The sequence below is a fragment of the Falco cherrug genome, chromosome 6 (assembly GCF_023634085.1).
Source record: "Falco cherrug isolate bFalChe1 chromosome 6, bFalChe1.pri, whole genome shotgun sequence".
NCBI classification, from domain to species: Eukaryota; Metazoa; Chordata; class Aves; order Falconiformes; family Falconidae; genus Falco; species Falco cherrug.
Genome location: NC_073702.1, coordinates 36932577 through 36952979, shown reverse-complemented (window position 1 = coordinate 36952979; position 20403 = coordinate 36932577). Strand labels below are relative to the sequence as shown.

The window sequence follows — 20403 nt, the reverse complement described above, 5'->3', positions numbered from 1 at the left end:
ACAAAATGCAGTTTCCCTGGTTTTCCCTAGGGTTTTGAAGTGAGGCTGATTGTTTTTGCCTTTATAATCCATGACAGTGTTAAAACACTATAAAAAAATTGTAAGTAAACCAGTCTAAGTAAAATGAAAAATTAATTTACCTTAAAATGTGCTGCCTCAAAAAATACGGTTAAATTCATTTTGAAAGATAAATTAATGAGGTTTGGAAGTCCTGTGTTTTAGTCTGATAAAACTTCTGTTTTCAACATAGATTTGTTTAGAAGTCAAAATGTTTAGTTAATGTATTAGAGCTAAACATGTGGAATGAATAAGAGTCTAAAGACATGAAATTGGCAGTGTTCAGATGGAATGCCTATGGTCCTGTGTCATTTCTATGTGCTGTCTGTTTATAGGTTTCAGATTACCTTGAAGTTATCAAAGAGCCAATGGACCTATCAACAGTAATAACCAAAATTGATAAACACAACTACTTAACAGCCAAGGATTTCCTAACAGATATTGACCTGATCTGCAGCAATGCTTTGGAGTACAATCCAGACAAAGATCCTGGAGGTAAGGAACTGCTCCATTTTGGCCTACCTACCCAAAAGCCTGGTATTTAATCACGTATTTGATTACTATTCAGGTATTTAAATAAACTGTATCCTATGGGACAATTAGGATAAACAAGTCCTAAGGGTCTGTGATTTTAGTGTTCTGAGGCATGTGCTACACTGGAGGACATTGTAAGAGCAGAACTGCAGCATTCAGAGTTGTCTTCTAATAAATTAGGTTTTCTTTTAAGTTTGATAGCTCCTTTTCAGTGAATAAACTTTGTATATGCAACAAAACCCCCAACATAATTCGGAGAGCTCTGCAGAGAATCCTGCACACGGTCTGGCAGTAGCCCGCTATATTTCCATATTTGAAGTTAAGAACTATGTATTTGGGGGTAGAAATAATACAGGATAAACCATCAGGCAAGGAAGTCAGTTGCAGCTCATTAGCAGAGATCAGAAGTTACTCTCTTGACACACTGGGGTGGGATGCTTTGAACTGAAATGGAATTTGTAGATGGCAATGCATGTAAAAGCTCAAAACTAAGGTCAGAACACCTTGTGTACTCTTCACTAGGGCTGCCTTACAGTGTACGTTGCCTTTTAATTGACAGCTTCAGTAGCCATCAGTAAAACAACAACAGCGACAAAGCACTCTTTTAACGTAGCTGTATTTAATAGATGTGATACTTGCAAATCTGGGTCCATCTACAAGTGTAGTCCAGTGTGTTCAAAGAAGTTTTTCATTAAATCCCGTGAAATCATTCAACCAGGTTAAAGCCTGATTTTTCTGTATTTTTCGTCTCAAATTTTTGATTTTTCTGAGGTGATTGCAGGTGTCTCATGTGGAGTAGCTACAGCGTAGTCTGGTCAGTTACACTTGTTTCTCATTGCCTTTTGAACCCAGTGCTGCTTCATATCTGTAGAAGATAAGCTATTTCTTCAATTTACGATGCATTTTGTTTTACAACTACAAAAAATACATTTATAATATACATCAAAAGGTTTTCTGTGTTCCTGATAACACACTTTTGAGGGTTTCTAATGTGTAATTGATGTAAACTAATCAAAGCTCTTGATGGACACTTGGGATTCTGAATGTTTCTGAAGAGTGCCTGTTTAGGAGGTGAGGAGTGAGAGACATACCTCCTGCAAGTGACTGATGTATGTTTGTGACTTAGTGATGGGCTTTGGGAAGAATTGGCATTAATTTGCACCCTTTGTTCTCATTTTTAGGCCATTTGGATCTGTGGCCTTGGTTGTTTAATTCTAGGAAATGCAGTCTGAAGAAACTGATCTGGCTATTTGTAGGTTAAGTTTTGGATTAGAGTCTCTCATCATGGAGTAGATCATGAAAGATAGTTCTGTCTTCTGTGCAGTTGCCCATTAATGATGTGTTGCTCTTCTGGCACACGAGATTTCTTGAGCTGCTGTGTGAATACACTGCTGAAACAGCACATCATGTCTGTTCTGAGTAAGCATTACATGCTTTCAGATGCACTAACTGAATATTAACCCGTAACACATTCTCTAAAGCAGAGCGTATATGCTTGCCTCTGCTTCATGCTTGAATTTGCAGAAGAATCATGCAGTATCTGCTTCTGTCCTGCCATTAAGTTGGAAAAGCAGTTGAAGTACCAGACTAGCTGGTGTTACACGCAGTACAGAGATTCAAGACTGGCTTCATTGTTTTTTTTTCCCTGATACCTTGCTATAAAATTTTAGATAGTTTATGTAGTAAGATAGTTGGGTTTTGCTTTTGTTTTTCCCCCGCCGTTGTTTGACCAGGAAATGTTCTTAAAGGCATGGAAACGTAACCATTGTGTGTTAGACATAATAGTATTTGCCTCTTTGAAGCACTGTGTGGCAAAATCTTGCCTGTAACAGCCTTAGAGGAGAGTAGTAGTTCAATCAAATACTTTTGATTTGATTTTTCTTTTTTTATTCTCCACCCCGCCCCCCCCTTCTTTGATTTGAGAGGGCATCTTGAACTTTATTATCTGACTAATATTACCTCTGCAAAGAATGCAGTATAATTTTTTTGTGATCGTCAACCACAATGCTTCTCAAATACATGTGGGTAAAAACTTTCATGTTTCCAGTTGATTAAAGTGGGTAGATTTCCCTAGAAAACACATGGAGGGCTCATTTGACCTGGATACTGGATGTTCTTTTTGATTTAACAGTTTCTAGAATTGACTTGCTGTTTCTAGAATTATAAACCTTGTTTAATAAAAATTCACTGGTATTCTTGATTGATGTCTTTAGTGATTGCTAAAACAGTAAATCTGCTAATTGCATAATATGTTGTAGACATTAATGTTGATATTTGCTGTTGCAGTACCTCCATCAGCTGGAAAAAGTAATTCAGTATGGATGAATTGACAAATTAAGTGTGTTTGTACTAAAGGCAAACAATGTGCGTTGTAGGTTTCATTGAAAAGCAATGTTCTAGGTGTCAATTTTCTCCACATACAGGCTTACTTATTAAGTTACAATTACTTTTCAAATTTCAACAGTGTTGGAATAATTTCTTGTGTGTGTTTCAAAGGTATGAGAACTGGTCTTCTCTGAAAAAATCTATTTTTCATGAGTCACATTTAGGCTTGCAGTGGGAGCAGTGGTTTTTTTCCTGTTCCCCAAATGGAGGTGAAAATGTAGCAAACTTGAGGCTTGTTTCTCGCCAGTTTTTCTTAGTGGATTAAAATGAGAAATACCTGTTCAATGTAAGCAATAAAGTAATCTGTTTTAGCACAGTTTTGAATTTTTTAGCTGTTGTTAAATAACAATTAAGAGATAATTTAAGGTTAAAAAAAAATCAGGGGAGTAATATAGGCAAGCCATGTCTACCGTACAGATGCAGGAGATGTCTGGTATGATTTTACAGGTGGTATAATTGCATGTGTGTTCCTAGACACCAGTGGGTAAATTAATTCCTGGACAAGTCCCTTGTTGCTTTTGGAACTCTCTGCACTGTACTCCTTTATACTGTGTAGATCTGCCTGTGGCAACTGGCTGATTCTAGCCAGTTTGTAAAGATTGCCAGTTGTTTCAGGTGTGTTCCTCATTTCCGGTTTGCATTTGTTTATAAATGCCACTGTTAAAGTAACAAGTTGTACTTCTGAAAAATCTTGTATCTCTTAAATAGCTGGGTTGTGGTTTTTGAGCGTGCTGTGGTATTGATCCATCTATGTTTTCATACATATGTAATATTTCCTGGTTACTTCTGCTGTGTCAGTGTTGCCATATACAATACAGAACAACATAGAAATGGTCAAAAATTTAAATAATTGTGATATAATTAACAAGTGTTCTGTCCTGTTTTCTAGATAAAATAATTAGACATAGAGCGTGTACTTTGAAGGACACTGCTCATGCTATCATTGCTGCTGAACTGGATCCAGAATTTAATAAGATGTGTGAAGAAATCAAGGAAGCACGAAGAAAAAGAGGTATATTTAACTTCATTTATCACAACACAACATATTGGGATAGAAAACAGAATTTACAAATAATCATACAAAAATCTAAATTGAAGACTAACTATAGAAAGCATCTCAGGCTCAGTGCATGTTAAAGGATGGCTGAGCTTGAAACTTTTGTCTACTTTTTCCACCTGTGTGAGCTACTCTGGTAAGGCACCGTCTGTCCTTGTAAAGGAAGAATGCATTGCCTACTGGTACAAACAGTGTTGTAGAACACGGTGAACAGGTAAATGTTGGGGTTGCTGTACTAACTGAAGATTTGGTGCAACCAGAGACGTATTCTAAAAATACCACATAATGCAGTGTAATAACAATTATGATAAGGGTCTTTGGCATCTAAACCAGTGGATTTTCAGTTCACCCTGGCATGTGCACAAGTATATTTTTGGTGATAATCTGTTGATTTTTTGAATTAAGAAACAGCTGTTACATCCTCATTGAGAGGAGCATGAGGTTGACTATCTAATAGTCCAGAATCAGGAAACACAACCCCCTGCACTGGAGGGCGTCAGTGACTTAGTTTTTGTTTAAATTAGTGCAGTTGTTTTCAACTGGTAGTCCATAGACATCCAAGTCTGTGCACAGCTTTTACAGTGACCATCAAGAGCCCAAACGTATTCGCAGTAGGGGAGCAAGGCTCTGTTTACATGAATGACTTTGTACCTCCACAGAAAAGTTTTAAAGGTCTGAAAGTTGAAAAGGTTGAAAATCACTGGAAAACAACATTAGAACAAAATTTCATGCTGATTTTGGAATTAGTGATTTCAATAATTCCATTTTTACTTTGGCAAGTTGTTTCCTGCTTTGCCTCCTGCTTTGGTAAAATACTGCGTTATTTGATTTCTAGGTTGTATTTGGCTGGGCTTACCTTACAGCTGCTGATGCTTGAAATACTTCTGTTGGTAGAATTTATTAATAATTTTCTTTGAACTATGCAAGTATCTGTAGGTTGTCTCTTCTTCAGGTTAAAACAGATACAGTTCTTTTATTTTCCTATTCAGTCGTGCATTTTTTTGTCTAATTCTGTACAGGCTTCCAATGTGTGTCTTGATTGTGGATAAGTGAACCAATTGTAATTCAACGTGGTTGTAAAATAGAATTAATATAATGCCTTCATTTCTCCTCTGTACTTTTCTATTAGAAGTACAGGAATATTCACAATTCTGGCCTTAGTGTCACGCTGTGAGCTATGCTCAGTTAATTATCCAAGTCCCCCATGATTGTTAAAGGTTATAGCTGCTGAGGTTAAAGTGACTGTTTGTAAGAGCTCTTTGTTACAGAGAGTGACTATATAGCTTGTAGTCCCTCCTTGCAAGCCTCACAAGAGCTAACTGGAATGCTGCCCTTCTTTTTGTGGCAGTGACCAAGTAATATATATTTCTGGGGCATGACCTGCAGACCTTTTGAAAGAGGTGGGTTTTCAGAAGTCATTATTAAGGCTGATGATGTCACGCAATGAACTTGTTAAATCAGAAAAAGAAGGTAGTAACGGTCTCAGATACTGGTTAGTGGACCTTCAGATATAGGTAAGTGACTAGTAGTACCAGTTTGTGAGTGACAACAGCTCGCATGCGGCAACAGGCAAGTTTCAAGGTGCATTCTGTGCATTGGCGTGGAAACTGTTACAGTGTCATAGGTACTGGCAGGTCAGATTGCAAAGATGCTCATGCTTCTGGACCACATTGTGGTAGTTGCAAGAACAAATGAGCTCTTCAGTTGGCCCAGCTGTGAAGTGTGGAAGGCTAAGATCACTTACTGGATTAGCAAGGACAGATTTGGAATGCATGGAAGAAGCTGTGTTAGATTGATTAGTTATGAATGAAATAAAACATCAAGCTCTTGAGGTCTGAGGTCCATGGATTGGGTGTTGCATCAAAGATTGTGGTGCAGAATGTCAAGATGATGGTTACTTGAGACATGTAGTCTTGATGCTGGTCATTGTCATGGATGAAAGGGATGTGACTGCCTTGCCATTACTCCCGTCTTGCTCTGCAGAATATGCTCAGCAAGACAGTGGGTCGGCAACATCACAGTGCATCTGCGGGTCTGACTCTGGCATTACCCTCTTTCAGAACATTTTGGACAAGGGACAAAAAGGCATACACTTGTATTTTCTTCTTTTGATAGAATGTCCACAAGTTCATTAAGAGATTTCTGGTTTTTTACTTTGCATCAATTACCAGATGGTCACGTATAAAAGTGATCCCCAGATCCTCCTCCTTCCATTCTGCTTCATAAGAAGAGTCTATTTTGAAATAATGGAATGTTTCAGTGAGGAAATAACTTGAAGAGAACTGTAAGTGGTGTAAACTATGGCTTTTGCTGTCCAAAAGCTTTGTGCACCTGGTCATGTAAATGCAAGGGTGGTTGTTGATACCAACAAAAATCACGCTGAATCGGGCAGCTGGCCTCATTGTCTGACCACTGGATGAGACAGAGTAGAGGGGGAACTGAGCCCTTAAGTACTTCTTTTGCATTTCAACAAGAGATGTCCAGATGGGGGCTTAAATGGTTGTTGAGACTGAAGCCACAGTGTGTGTGCTTTGCTGTGTGATGCACAGCAGGCTTTTTTTCAGCTCAGACTACCTTAAGCTTCTCTTTTAATGTTCCTTTGAAAGTGCCAAACTCGCATGTGTACAGTCTGATGGGGAACCACCCACCCCCCAACCAAAATACACAGTGTCCATATTTCTCTGCTATATGCTTGGACTTGGCTTGATAAAGGATCCTACCTTCAAGCCCTACCAGAGTTAAGATTCTTAGCATGGCACTCGTGTGAGAAAGGAGTAATAGTGCAAACAGTGGGGCTGTGAAAAGTCCAGGTTTATCATGTGACTCTACTAATGGCTCTTGGACTGAGTATAAAATTTGTATTAATACCTGCTCAAAAGAGGCCAAGGTAGTGTTGCAGTCGCAGGTTGAGTCAGAGAGGGTGGCAGTGGCCGTCAGAAGGGAGATTTGTCTTCTGACAAAAAGAACATACCCCGTGCTTCATTAGATCTTGGCCACCGTTTTCTTGGCTATGTTTGGAAAGACTTCAACATTCAACATGACATTTGGATGGAATTGAGGAAGGTGATCTGCATGAGGCTTCTAATATATTCTCATGAAGTATCATCACGTGTTTCAGTGTAGAATCACAGAGGAGCTTAGAAGGTAACTGACACATGCAATAGGCTTTTTAATCTTTACCATACTGAAAAGCCATTGATTTTCTGAATTGTGCTATGTATTAGTTCTTAATTTATTTCTAGGATACTGAAGATAAAGGTTAAGGCGAAAAAATTCCATATCCATTTTTTTCACAATTCTCTTGGCAAGTTATTTAGCAATCTTACAGAGTTTTAAAATGGAAGGTGTTTACTACATTGTTTTTTCATAACTTTTCTGTTATTTTTTAAGAGATCTGACATTTTTACTTGGTACTTAGACTGGTGAACAATTTCAAAAGAAGTACAGAATGATAAGCTGTATAATAAAATTAGTAACTAGAAGTTAAACTAGAATTTCTTGTTCTTGTATTGCTGAAATGAGGTGCTGTTGTTGATAGATGGTAAATCGAAGGATAGCAAGTTTTAAGTTGGTAAATTAAGAACAATATGTACTAGGTAATTGGAATTTGCAGCTTCTTGTTGAAACCAGCAGATAACAAGGTAGAAGTTTAACATGGCCTGGCAATGTGCACTTGCAGCCCAGAAATCCAACCTAATCCTGGGCTGCATCAAAAGAAGGGTGACTAGCAGGTCAAGGGAGGTGATTCTCACCCGCTACTGAACTCTTGTGAGACCCCCTGCAGGGCTGTGTCCAGCTTTGGAGTCCCCAACGAGGAGGACATGGACCTGCTGGAGCGAGCCCAGCCACAAAGATGGTCAGAGGGCTGGAGCACCTCTCCTGTGAAGACAGGCTGAGAGAGCTGGGGTTGTTCAGCCTGGAGAAGAGAGGGTTCCAGGGGGACCTTACAGCAGCCTGCCAGTACTTAAAGGGGGCTTAAAAGAAAGAAGCAGGGAGACTTTTTAGTAGGGCCTGTAGTGATAGAATAAGGGGTAATGTTTTTAAACTGAAAGAAGCTAGATTTAGATTAGATATAAATAAGAAACTCTTTACTGTGAGGGAGGTGAGACACTGGCACAGGTTACCCAGAGCAGCTGTGGATGCCCTATCCCTGGCAGTGTTCAAGGCCAGGCTGGATGGGGCTTGGAGCAACCTGGTCTAGTGGAAGGTGTCCCTGCCCGTGGCAGGGAGGTGGAACTAGGTGATCTTTAAGGTCCCTTCCAACCCAACCCGTTCTGTGGTTCTAAGTGGCAGATGTTGTGAGTAATGAAATGTATTTGATATGCAGTTTAAAATATTTGTAATGGTACCTAGAAACATATGCCGTAACTTACTAAACTGTTAGGTGAGAATTCCTCTATGAATCTCTTAATTTCTGCATTCATCAGTTTTAGAGCTTCTTGTCAGTTCTTGATCATTTGGTTTTGGTTACTATTGGAGACACAGTATGACATTTTGAAGACTGTTTTACTGGATGGATAGGAAATTGTAATTTGCAAATATGAAACTTCAGAGTTTTGTTTATTTTAAATGTGCTTAGCCAGTATGAAAGTTTGCTTTTTTAGAATTTAATTAAGAAACCTATGAAATAGTAGAAGCTTTGAGATGAACTTACATTGCATTAAGCAAACCAGACTTTTTGTTAAAATCAGAAACATTCTGTTAATCTAAGAGCTCATATTGACTCTGAAATGGATCCATTTTATATAACATAGATCATGGTGACAATACAAGGTTTTTATTCAGATACTCTTTTTGATATGGCATACAACGCCATTATGAATTGCCACTTACTTTAAATCATCTGTTTAAAATCAGGAAAAATTGAAACTGTCAATAAGAATTTACTTGGTAGAGGAAATAAGGATAGAAGAGTGCAATCTTTGGGGACCCATGTGTGAGAGACAGTCATATTTTTCTAATCCATCAGAGCTGAAAGTTTTAAGACCATGCAACCAGTAAGCTATTTTGTCAGTAGAAAACAAATATTCTAATCTTTGTTTCGAATGTCCGGCTAAATATTAATTGATGTGTTCTTATTGCAATATGGTATTCCAAGTTTCTTTTTAAATTCAGTAGTTTTATGCAGCTTGGTTTATTTAAATAGGTATGGTTATCTTCTGTATGCAGGCTTATCAGTAACAGCAGAACAAATAAATCCTCATGGTTCCACTGTACGGAAAACAGAAGCTAGAGTTGAAGAGGCATTTCGGAACAAACAGAAACCCACGATGACGGTGTGGCCCAACTCTGCGAATAAATGTGCATGTGAGTACCTTGGGTAATAACTGTGCAAAATTAGAGGTACTTCCAACAACAAACATTTAAAATATGTTTCTGCTGCTGTTTACTGATTATTTCCAGAAGTATTTTTAGGCATGAAACACGTGGAACTTTAGGAAATACTCTTTCTGCCTACATGAAATCTGTGCCCAGGAAGTTGTAAAGAAGCAGATATCTGGTTTTGTGATAAAAAATACCTGTTTTTCCATTGTAGTACTCTTTATTACATTTTTCTTTGTAAAAGACTATTTTCAGTATAAGACAACTGATCCAATGAGAAGATCACATTTATCTGTTTGAGTGTTAAGAGTTGTTTATTCTGTGTGTGTATTCATAGGTACATACCTATGTGCTGCTTAATACTCTCACGTGCACTATAGTTACTCCCTATTTTCAATGCATACAACATCATACAAAAAGTTTAAAAAGGGATTACAAATTTAACCATATTTTTCTTTACGGTGCCTGGTTTTCAATAGTCAGTGTCCATTATTAGAAGATGTTAAGATACTCTGTCTGCAGCCTACTGGATTAGTCCAATTAAGTGATCAAAATCTGTAGAATTGTGAGGAGTGACTGTTGTTCAGGTAATCAGAGGCACTGCTAATTATTTTCAAGAGGTAAGTTGATTAGAACAGGTAAATACACAACAGATATTTTTGTTATAGACAAAGACTCTTAAGAGAAAGTGAATATGAGGGATATACTGATGCTTGTGCATGGCTTTCCCGCTGAAGATGTGGAGTCCCCATTATTAATACGTTATTAATAGCATTATCAATTATTGCTTAATAGGCAAACTGATAGATTGAAGCTGACTAGATTTCGTGTGTGCTCTACTGGTGCTTTTCTTTGCTAAGAAAGAGTTTTCTAGGCATGGTGATAACTGCCCAGAGATGAACATTGTTTATATATGAATGATAGTGTTGATGTCAAATAGTTTAATTAGAGTTGTATGGTTTTATTTCCTGAAGCTGTAATTTCTTCCGTTAAAGGAATTAAAGTCAATTGTACAGAGTTATGGCTTGAATAAATTGTTATATAATAAATTGATGGTGTGGATCCAAGCTGTTCTTCATTCATTTGGCAGCTTGTGCAAAAACAAAGAGGAGGGAAAGGGATTCTCGGTATTTGTGGTTCTTTAGTTTCCTATGAAATCCAAGATGGACATTCTCACTCTGGCTGGTGTATAGAGCCCTTTCCTGGCTGTGCATGCTGTGCAGCAGATGGTAGGGTTTACAGACCTCCAAGCCAGACATCTCTTGGGAAGAGGGATAGCAGCTGTTACTGGTGACTTGTATCAAAAGAAGCTCTGGTACCTCTGCTGTCTTCTCCACCTTATGTTGTGGATGCAATGGCAGCCATTTGAAGACTGGAGCCATTAACTGAATGCAACTGCCAGTGTTTCTGTGTGTAAACAAAAAAGAAGTTAGGGTTAAGGCACCATTCCTGCTAGTATTTTGGTGATCGAGGCTGGAAGGCAAGTAAATTTGGGGCTTAGTGGTGTTTGGGACTATGATCAAATGAAAATCTGCCTTTTAAAGCTGAGTCTAGGAAAGGCAACTAGTCCAGGGGGGATGTAATGAAGCTAGTAATCAAGAGAGAGAAACAGGAATTGATGAGCAATCAGAAATCTGCAGAAGGGATTCAAGTAGTATATGGGCACACTTGAAGATTGATGTAATAGGTTCAGTAGAGACTAGAAATTAGGAAGAGAACCAGTCTTAAAAGGGTGTTTGGAGGAAGGAGCTAGAGTAAGGTGAGAGCAGAACTGAGCAGATTGTGGGGAGCTCAGACAGCAGCAAATTATATGGTGGTTTGTGATTGCATAAATGGGAGAAACAAGCTTAGAAGAGAATTCTGAACAGAGATGACTTTAGAGGTAGAATGGATTTTTTTTTATGGTTAAGAACTAATATTTTTTTAAAGACTAAAACGTATTACACAAGCAGAGTAACAAGGACAATGATTCACTTATTTTAATTACACAGGATAAAAAAATGTACTTGTCAGTAATTCTGAAAATCTTGCTTTTTTCTGCTATTTGAATTTCAATTGATTTGTTTTCCTTAGATAAATCTAAAGGAAAAAATCAACGATCACAAAATTTTCCTGAAAAAATTAATTTTTTAGTAGGTCTGTTACACAGTATTTTAGAAAGTAGCTGCAAAAAGGTCAGTTCATATGAGAACCCTAAATGAAATTACTGTCTTCTCTAAAAACAGAGTGGACTACAGACAGTGCAGCAGCTTGCCCAGTTTAAAGCACTGTTTACTGTTCAGGGCTGGTATAATAGAGGAGGAGAGTTACATTATCATGTGTTGGTTTGTTTTCTGAGGTTATGTATTCTGTGTGAAACTTTAATTTTTTAGTTACCTGTTACTTTGAGATTTATTTAATTTTTCTAATGTGATTCTAATGTTGATTAGACCAGCTGGGCTATCAGAAATGTGGCACAAAATAGTTGTTCTGTTTGAAGGCTTGGTGATACACATTCCTGAGTTAATCTGCAGCTTCCATCTCCCTGGTTGAAGGTACACCTGTGGTGGATGCAGTATCACAGTACAGATGAGTTTTAGAAGTATTGCATTACTTGAAGTTGCTGAAAATCTGTTTGGGAGAGTTTTGTCACATAATTTAAAATATTTCCATGTTGACTGTGTATTTTGAGAAAAGTGCAAGTGTTCTGGTGGGAACTTAAAATGGGACATAAGTCAAAAGCCTGATACAAGTATTTGTAGGATTGTAGAATCACAAAATGGCTGTCGTTGGAAGGAACCTCAGGAGATCATCTAGTCTAACTCCCCTGCTCAGGCCTGGTTAGTCAAGGCTGTGTCCAATTGTTTTGAATATCTGCAAGAATGGAGGCTCCATTACATGCCTGGGAAACCTCTTCTAGTGCTTGGCCACTCAAAATAATTTATTTTTCTTGATTTTGAATTGAATGTCTCCTATTTAAATGTGTGCCCATTACTACTTGTCACTGGGCACCAATGAGAAGGGTCTTGTTCCACCTTTGTATGTACATGTGTGAAAAAGGAAACTACCAGCAATGTGCAGTTTAGTGTGTCTGGTAAATTCTTCGTTGCTAAGTGGTTTGGATACATGCTAGCACGTAAAACATTAGCATCCCATCAATTATTGGGATGCTGTATAGTAAAACTTTGTCCTACTGCTCCATTTTGCCAGTAGATGGAGTATGGTGCATATTATTTTACCACCTTGCAGTTGCTTCATTTAGTGTTACATACAAATAAACTGTGTGGAGAAGATTTGGTTTTTCCATTCTTAGTGGGTTTTGCAGTATTTAATGATAATATATTGTAGTGATAGACTGCAGATTTTATATTTTCTTCATAGAGAAGATGTCGTTTATGCTGTATGATAAATATGATAGCTGTGAAAATGGCATTTAGAGCAAATAAAACTAAAATACCTTGTGTTATGTGAAGTATTAAAAATGTAAGTTTTATAGAAAACTCATTTTGTGAAATGTGAAGTAAACACAGTGTTAACTTTTCCCAATAATTGAAGTGATTAGTGGTCTCTCTATAGAAAGAACTGTATGGAGATCAAGCAAGGGTATAAAAAACTGCTGCAGAAAATCTGGTTCCTAAATAAATGATACTTTGTGCTTTTGGGGTTGGGTGTCTGGGTTTTTTTTCCTTCTCTATGTCAGTCTTTACTATCATACAAAACTATGGTTCTGCTTTATAATGGAAAGGAGGTTTTGTTTTGGCAGGAGTATTTTAAAAAAAGATTTTTAGAAACACAAGGTCTTTCATTTATAATCTTTCTCAGAAACTGTTTTATTCTCAGTCATTGTCTGGTTTTTACCTGTTCAGTCTCTTTTCTTTTTGATCTCTCTGCTACAGTGGTGTCAGTGATCACTGTACTTCAGGCATTCATATGACTGCAGTAATGCCTTACCAAAGGACATGGCAGACCAGATGACATAAGATTTTTGTTATTTTAACTATTTTATATCTTTTTCTATCTGAATTTGGATTCAGAATTTGGTTACTGGCATATTAACAGTCATCCAGATGCTAACATTAAAATCCTAGTAGCTGCTGATGTTTTGTCACAAATCCTGCTCTTGCTACTACTTTCTTTTCTCTTCCTGCTCTCCAGATTTGATTTGGATTAATTCTCACTTGAGATAGAGGCATGTACTGTAAGTTGACAAACACCATTAAAAATGATTTTCTGGAATTTGAGGTCATCTTTACCCAGAGCTGAGATAACTGTCTCTTCGCTTCTTTTATCATTTTCTTCTGGGTAGTGTAGGAGTTGGCATTCTTGATGAGAGTAGTTTGATTTCCTGTATCTGATGCTGGCTTCAACCAGATGCTTTAAAAGGAAGCTGCAAACATTTGAGAGAGAAAAATTACTTTTTTTTTGTGCCTGACTTTGAAAGAAATACTAACTTAGCTCATTCTGAGTTGGTTAAGTTTTTTGAAACCCATGGACTTTGTAATTCTTCTAATTGAAATGCCATTTAGTGAATTTGTGGGAGTTGCGATGAATCCTGACTGCCTGCTCTTTTTTGGGATCCCATCAAACTTTTGGACTCAGTCATATCTAGTGGCAGGGAGATTTTCTTTCATCGCTATTAAATACCTGCCTCTTGAATTAATCAAATGTCTTTTTTTTTCTCTGACAGAGGGCAAAGAGGGTCCTACAATTTACTTAATCAGTGACTTTATTAATATTCTCTTATTATTCATCTCTTTTCTAACTCCTTGCAATGCAAGATTGCTCAGCCTCTCTTAACGAGGAGTTTTTCCTGAAAGCATTATCACCATCTTTCTTACAAACATGGTAAAAAGAGAGACTTTTTAGAATGAGTTTTTTTTTTTTAATGAGTTCTTCTAAAATATCTTTTCCCCCCTCTAATTGGTATGCACATGTGATATAATAAAACACAGTTTTCAGACCTTTTAGATATATCTTACTCCTCCTTCCTTTTTGAAAGCTGTGGCAATGTTTGCTTTAAATCGTTTAAAGAGTTGGTGCAAAGTTTTTTTCTGCAGAAGTTGTTGATTTTCTGTGACTTCTACCCATTGCTTCACTTCAGTTACAAATGCTGTGAACTCTGTTGAATGTAATTTTAATTGAATGGGAGCCCGCTTATGCAGTTGCAGGAGAACCTTGTGTTTGTTCATGGTTCTTTTGCAGCAGGGAAAGTGGCATTCAGTGGTCCTTATGAGCCATCTGAATGTACCAAGATTGTATATAACTGTAATAGTTGCTGTTGTACAAAGCTACTCAGCAGAGGGAAAATGAGCAGCTCTATAGAAGTGGGAAGGCTAAAAATGAGCTCCACAGGTGCTACTAATCTGATTGTCTCTTCTCTTCTGATTTCATTTTTCTCTTTAACTTTCCTATGTGACTGTCTTGTCATGTACTAACATAATTACTCTGGTTTCATGTAAATTATATTTTTAGCTTGATTTCCCAAGAAAATACCTGTGCTCTCTGTCCATCTCTGCTCCCCTAATAACTTCTGAATCATTTAGCTTGGTTCAGACAGATTTGACAGAACTTGAGGGCTGAAAGATTAGATTCCTGCAGGTTTTGTGAAAATTAGTACCTGGATAAATCTATGCATCTACTGAAGGAAAAGGCTATAGACTGAATATAGTAGTTACCTGTTCTGCCTGACCTCGTTAGCTGATCAGTTAAAACATTGCTTTGGCCAGGCATTGCATGCACACCTCAAATGTAGCGTATCTGGAGTCCTGTTCAGCTGGGGTGGGGAGAAACAGAAGGTACTGGGAGGGTTTTGTGGTAAATATTGGGAAGAGGTTGAGTTGAGAACATTATAGGGGATGGTAGGGGAAAGCAGTTGACTAGGGGGAGAAGATGCTGGTGATGCTGCAACCAAGATTTTTTTTTTGGAAACATGCTTCATCTCCTTCTTATGGAACTTGATTCCCCCTTGTTGAATAGAAGTGTCCAGGTTTTTCCAAGTATTTGTTTACATACCATAAATGACTGTGTATGCTGATGAAGATCATAAATATGTTAAGTTGTTGCATACGGTATTTTTAATGTATTTGTCAGGTCTGTGCCTTGTATGCCTTTTGTCTAGATGAACAAGATGGGTCTTTCAGGGGTTAGTTCCACAGTCACTTCAAGCTGGTCAAACTGCAGGTTACTACTGAAGGTGCTGTCTTGCCTTTTCACTGGTAGCATATTCCCACCATCTTCCTTGTGCCAGCACCATCATTCATGAGCTGGAAAGCTCAAATGAAGATGTTGAAAATTAACCCAGAAAAAACCCTGTAACGTTTCAGATGGATTTAGTTCCCTTATCTCTTTTACTGCAGGAACAGTAGTGCCGGCACAAATGAGGTAGTGGAAATGCTGTAGCTGGCTTTGGAGGGAGAAATGGCTTTGTTCGTGGAAGCTGGCACCTCATTTTGCTTTTTAAGCCATTGTGGAGCTGTGCTCTGTTCTTTCTTGCTGCTTATCTCTGACTGCAGTTTGGGACTTTGTGACTAAAACTCCAGAGACTTTCAAGTGGACTACTCAGTGCCCCTTGGTAAGGAACGTGGAGCTACTGGAAGCAGCTAAATTACTGTGGCAGATACATAGATACCCTGGATGCTGCACTAGAGGGCATAAATTGCTGGTAATAAGTGCTTTCTCAAGGCTTTGAGTTACTTTGCACATAAGACATCAGAAAGAAGTTTAGGGTTTTGATCATGGAAGAAAAACTTAAAACACGTGCATTGCGTCAAGTGGTTCTTGATACTGCAGCCACAAAATCTAGATCCGTGGTGATCTTGCTTGCCATGAGAATCTCCTTTTGGATTTTAATCCCCAGGAATTCTTCATGAAATAAAGGTAACAACAGAGACTCTACTGTTTGATGGTTTGAGTTTTATCATTTAATGACAGAGGATTCATGTTCTCCGATGGACTTTTAAGCAGTGCAGAGGCATGTAAGGGTCTTCTTTTCTGCAGCATGAAGTGAACTTGTTAGCCTCCACTGATCCTGTACTACGTGCGATGTACTGTAGTAGTCAATCTACAGAAGTTTCAAGAGAAATGTATCTGCTCTGCCTGCTGCATCTTCTCATTAGAGTTTTATTCTTCCACGTTTAGGCAAGCAGACTTGCTTGTTAACGATTGACAGTCTTTGGATCTTCTAATTACAGCTGCTTCCTTTTACAACTTTTAACTTTATTTCTGTATAGTCCGCAGCTCTGTCACTGTACTACGGGATTTGGGGGACAGCAACAGTGTATACCTCGGCTCTGAAGTTTGTGTACCATTCACGTTGTTCTTGAGATCTGTTTTCCTGGGACCATACTAAACAGAAGGGTCACAGTTACCTCTGGATCTTCCAGAAATACTTCAGGAATATGTGAAGGATTTGCAGGTTTTTTGTTCATACTGTTTTGGGCTTTTTTTGACTATTACTGTCTTTAATATCCAAGGGCTGTGCTCTGCTCTGGACAGGGTTGGTGTGCACCCCTAGGGAAGGGTGCTTATTTCACCAGAAGATGCTGTCGTTGCTTGGTGTATCTGACTCAAGAATCTCCGAGCAGAACCTGTCAGTGGGCAAGAATTCCAAACTTCCAAAAGTCTGCTGCTGGTTGCATTTCACTTAGAGCATGCCTAGAGGACTACTGAAGTACAGATATATATATATATATGTTTTAATCATAGGAGGCCATCTGTGGGGGAAATGCTATCTGCCTTAAGTTTAAGGGTCTTTCAGCTGACTCTTAAAAGTGTCTCTACATAGGAAGGGAAGAATTGAGAAACCTCACTGTTTAACTAAATGTAAATTCGTATTCTATGATTAATTACATTGTATTGCATTACACTTTTAAAAAATGCTGTCTGCATAGACTGTGCAGCTTAGGGAAGACAAAAAAGTGGGGAAAGTTTGTTTTTGATACCAAGTTCATGTGTACCCAAGTGAAATGTTGTGTGACGTGTGGTCAAACAGCTGTTTGTTGTCATTAAAAATTTGGAGTAACGATTTACAAAAAAGCAAACCAGAAAGAAGCTAGAGCTGAAGTGAGGGTCCCCTTGGCAAATCTGTAGAGGTTATGTGAAGATTATAGAGAGAAGAATTCAGCAATTCAGAAAGCAAGTGAATGTATTCATGTGTGAATAATTGGTGTTATAATAGTTTGAGTTACAGAAACTCAGTTCTATAAAGCAGGATTCCTCTGACAATAGTATTTCAACTGCCTCTGGCATAAATCCTACCAAAGGACTGGGTATCAGTGGGTAGATTTCAGATGAGTAGTTTTAAAAGGAATAATTGAAAAGGTGTTACTCTGTTAATTTTTTTAACAGAGTTAACTCGGTATTTTTTCTTCTGTAAATATCTATCCCGTTCTGTTACTGACTGAAAACTAATGTGTCATGAATCATACTGACTATAAAATAAGAAGTGTGGGATTCTGCACTTAATAGTTTACAGTCTGATAAAACATCGGTGTTAAGGTGTGGAAGAGGAGACCCCAGGTTTAATTTATTTTTTTTAGCATTTTTTATTTCCATTACCCCATTAGTTCCTGCCCATTAGCCCTTTAGTTTTGTATTCATTTTATCCTGTGGTAGCTCCTTCATCCTTCTTGAATTGTATTCAGCTGTGTTGTGGGATTCAGAGATAATTTTTAAATTTTCCTGCCTCATATGACAGCCTTTCAGGTCCATGTAACTCTTGCAGTAGTGACTTTTTCCTTCCAGTAAATATAAAGGTAATCAATCTAAATGATGAAATTTGGTGTTGATGTCTGCATTTGGCTGCATGGTTCCCTGCTCCATTAAACACTCCTCCTACTTGTACTGCTCCTTTAGCTTTACTGGGGTAGGTGGGCAGGACAGAAAGACAGACTGGTGGTGGGTTTTGATTTTAAATGTATTCCTTGCTCAACGTTTTACTCTTCCTAGAGGCTTGGCTGTCTGTATAAAAAAGAAATCTATGTAATGAGGTTATGGGTCCTAAGGATCTGGAACCAAAATGTCTTCTCTTATCCCAAAAGACATTCCTTTGCAGAGGGCGATGCAGCCTAGGTGGAAACAATAAGATGTCATTTTTGAAGGGGCAGTTTAAATGTGAGGACTAATTCCACTTTTGATATGATCAAAAAGGTAAACACTGGTGAATGGCCTCAAAGATATATTAGGTAGGGGACTGAGAAGATCACTGATGTCATGAGAACGATGTGGGCAGTTTTGTGTTAAATAAATTCAAATGAGAGATTTAGGTGCGTTTAGGAAAGCCTGAGGAGAAAAGGCTTCGGTGGTCAGTATGGAAGGGGTTGGAAGCAGGAAAACTTTTATTTGAATGACAGGGGAAGAAAAGCTGATTCTTAGAAGTACAGGGACAGAAAGGATCAGGATTTTCAAAGTGTTGGTCACCTGTTGGTTACAGGTCTGGGTGGCTCAGGTGGTGATGGTACTGCCTTGAAATAAGAACTGGTAAGAGTCTGGGAGGGAAAAACTTCAGCATTGACTGAGTTCTATTGGCTAAACATGGGTGAAAACCCAAAGCAGCTATATTACTGCTTTTGTCAGTACAGATACTATTAAGTGCTAGGATGGTGTGTTCTGCAGTATCTGGCAATGAAATGCTGTTCTTTCCGAAATCTTACAAGTTGGTTGGTAGTATCAAATTGTTTTCAATATTGTGACATAACACCAGTTTTATAATAGCAATTTTTCAACCAAAGCTCTGGTTTGTGTGCATACTTTGATCAGGTAGCTGAAAAATTTCCTGCATTAACTGGTTTTCATGCAGCGTAAACCTCAGAATTCCTGGGAGGACATCTTATGTGGCACTTTTACTGGTTGCTTTGTCCTAATTAAAACCAACATGCACAACGTATGTTTGAGTAGTACTGCATGAGAGAGAGAGAGTGGGCTGGGCTTGCTGACTGTTGTTTAGGAAGACTTGAATTTTAATAAAATGTGTAATACAAGGGTTAATTACATTTTACTTTAATGTAATTTCTCCCACACTTAGGAATTTTAGGAAAGTACCTGTCTGTTTAGGCAAATTGTGAGTTGTCATCCCAAGTAGAGCTCACAGGGTGGACAGAAGGGATGCACTAGTAAAAGGGGCATATTTGAAGTACAAGTCGTTAATATAATAAATGTCAGGTACATTTGAGGTTATATCTGACTCTTACAGCAAAGTCGGCCTAAAAAAGCAAAAATCAGTGTATCTTTAAAAATGTCAACTTCCTTATTAATTTATACGCTTTAGGACATACTAGATTTCCTTGAAAAGACTCTTACTCCCCTTCTGTGTTTTATTTACCCATTTTTGGAGTTGACCTGAGGCCAAACCCATTGACTAATAGAGGATTTTTTTTTTTTGTCTGTAAGTTTACATCTCCCTGTTCAGTTTTAGATTTGCTGCTTCCATTGTTAATGAACGTATTTTGCACAATCTGGGGAAAGATTACACAAGCTCCTGAAAAGCTACGTGAATACACTGTAGTTTCTCATCAATAAAACAGTGATGCTGACTGTAGAAGCCGCTATCAAATCTACAAAATAGCTGGAGAAAGGGTTTTTTTTTCCTCAAATCTTACAGCTCTCCATAGGGATTATTTGTAACAATAAATATACATTCCAAGTGCTACTATGTTTTTATTGCAATGTGATTGTATTTTTTAGGTAGCTTTAAAGCTAAAAGGTTAAGATTTATTCCCAGTGTAGTGGTTAAACTACCTGTTTACATATGTCACTCATGGGGAGGAGATTCAGAAGTACAACTGTATTTCTCTGAGCTTCTGTGCATTGATTCTCAACACTTGTACCTGCATAGTGCTTCTGTCTTCAAAGTAATATCTTTGTAATTCAGTACGAGGTTGGCAGACGCAGGTCTAAGACTTAATACCCCATAAATCAAAGCAACCTACAAATACCAAGACCTTTATGGAGGTGCTCGACATAGAAGTTCATTTTGAAATGGAAGAAAGTTTGTTAATTTCTGGTAACTATTGGCTGTGGTTTTTCAGTTATAAACACTTGGCCACAACTTCAGCAATTTTGCACCAAAATAT

At 38.0% G+C, this 20403-nt stretch overlaps 1 protein-coding gene across 4 annotated transcripts in view; it reads left to right on the top strand.

Annotated features, from left to right (window-relative positions):
- Positions 1-20403, top strand: part of ATAD2B (ATPase family AAA domain containing 2B) — a 77837-nt gene that overhangs the window by 47638 nt on the left and 9796 nt on the right. For all 4 annotated transcript variants that reach the window (XM_055713640.1, XM_055713641.1, XM_055713639.1 and 1 more), the window contains exons 22-24: positions 393-552; positions 3866-3988; positions 9203-9340. In XM_055713640.1, coding sequence (XP_055569615.1) covers positions 393-552; positions 3866-3988; positions 9203-9340 — 421 coding nt within the window. The remainder of the gene's footprint in view (positions 1-392; positions 553-3865; positions 3989-9202; positions 9341-20403) is intronic.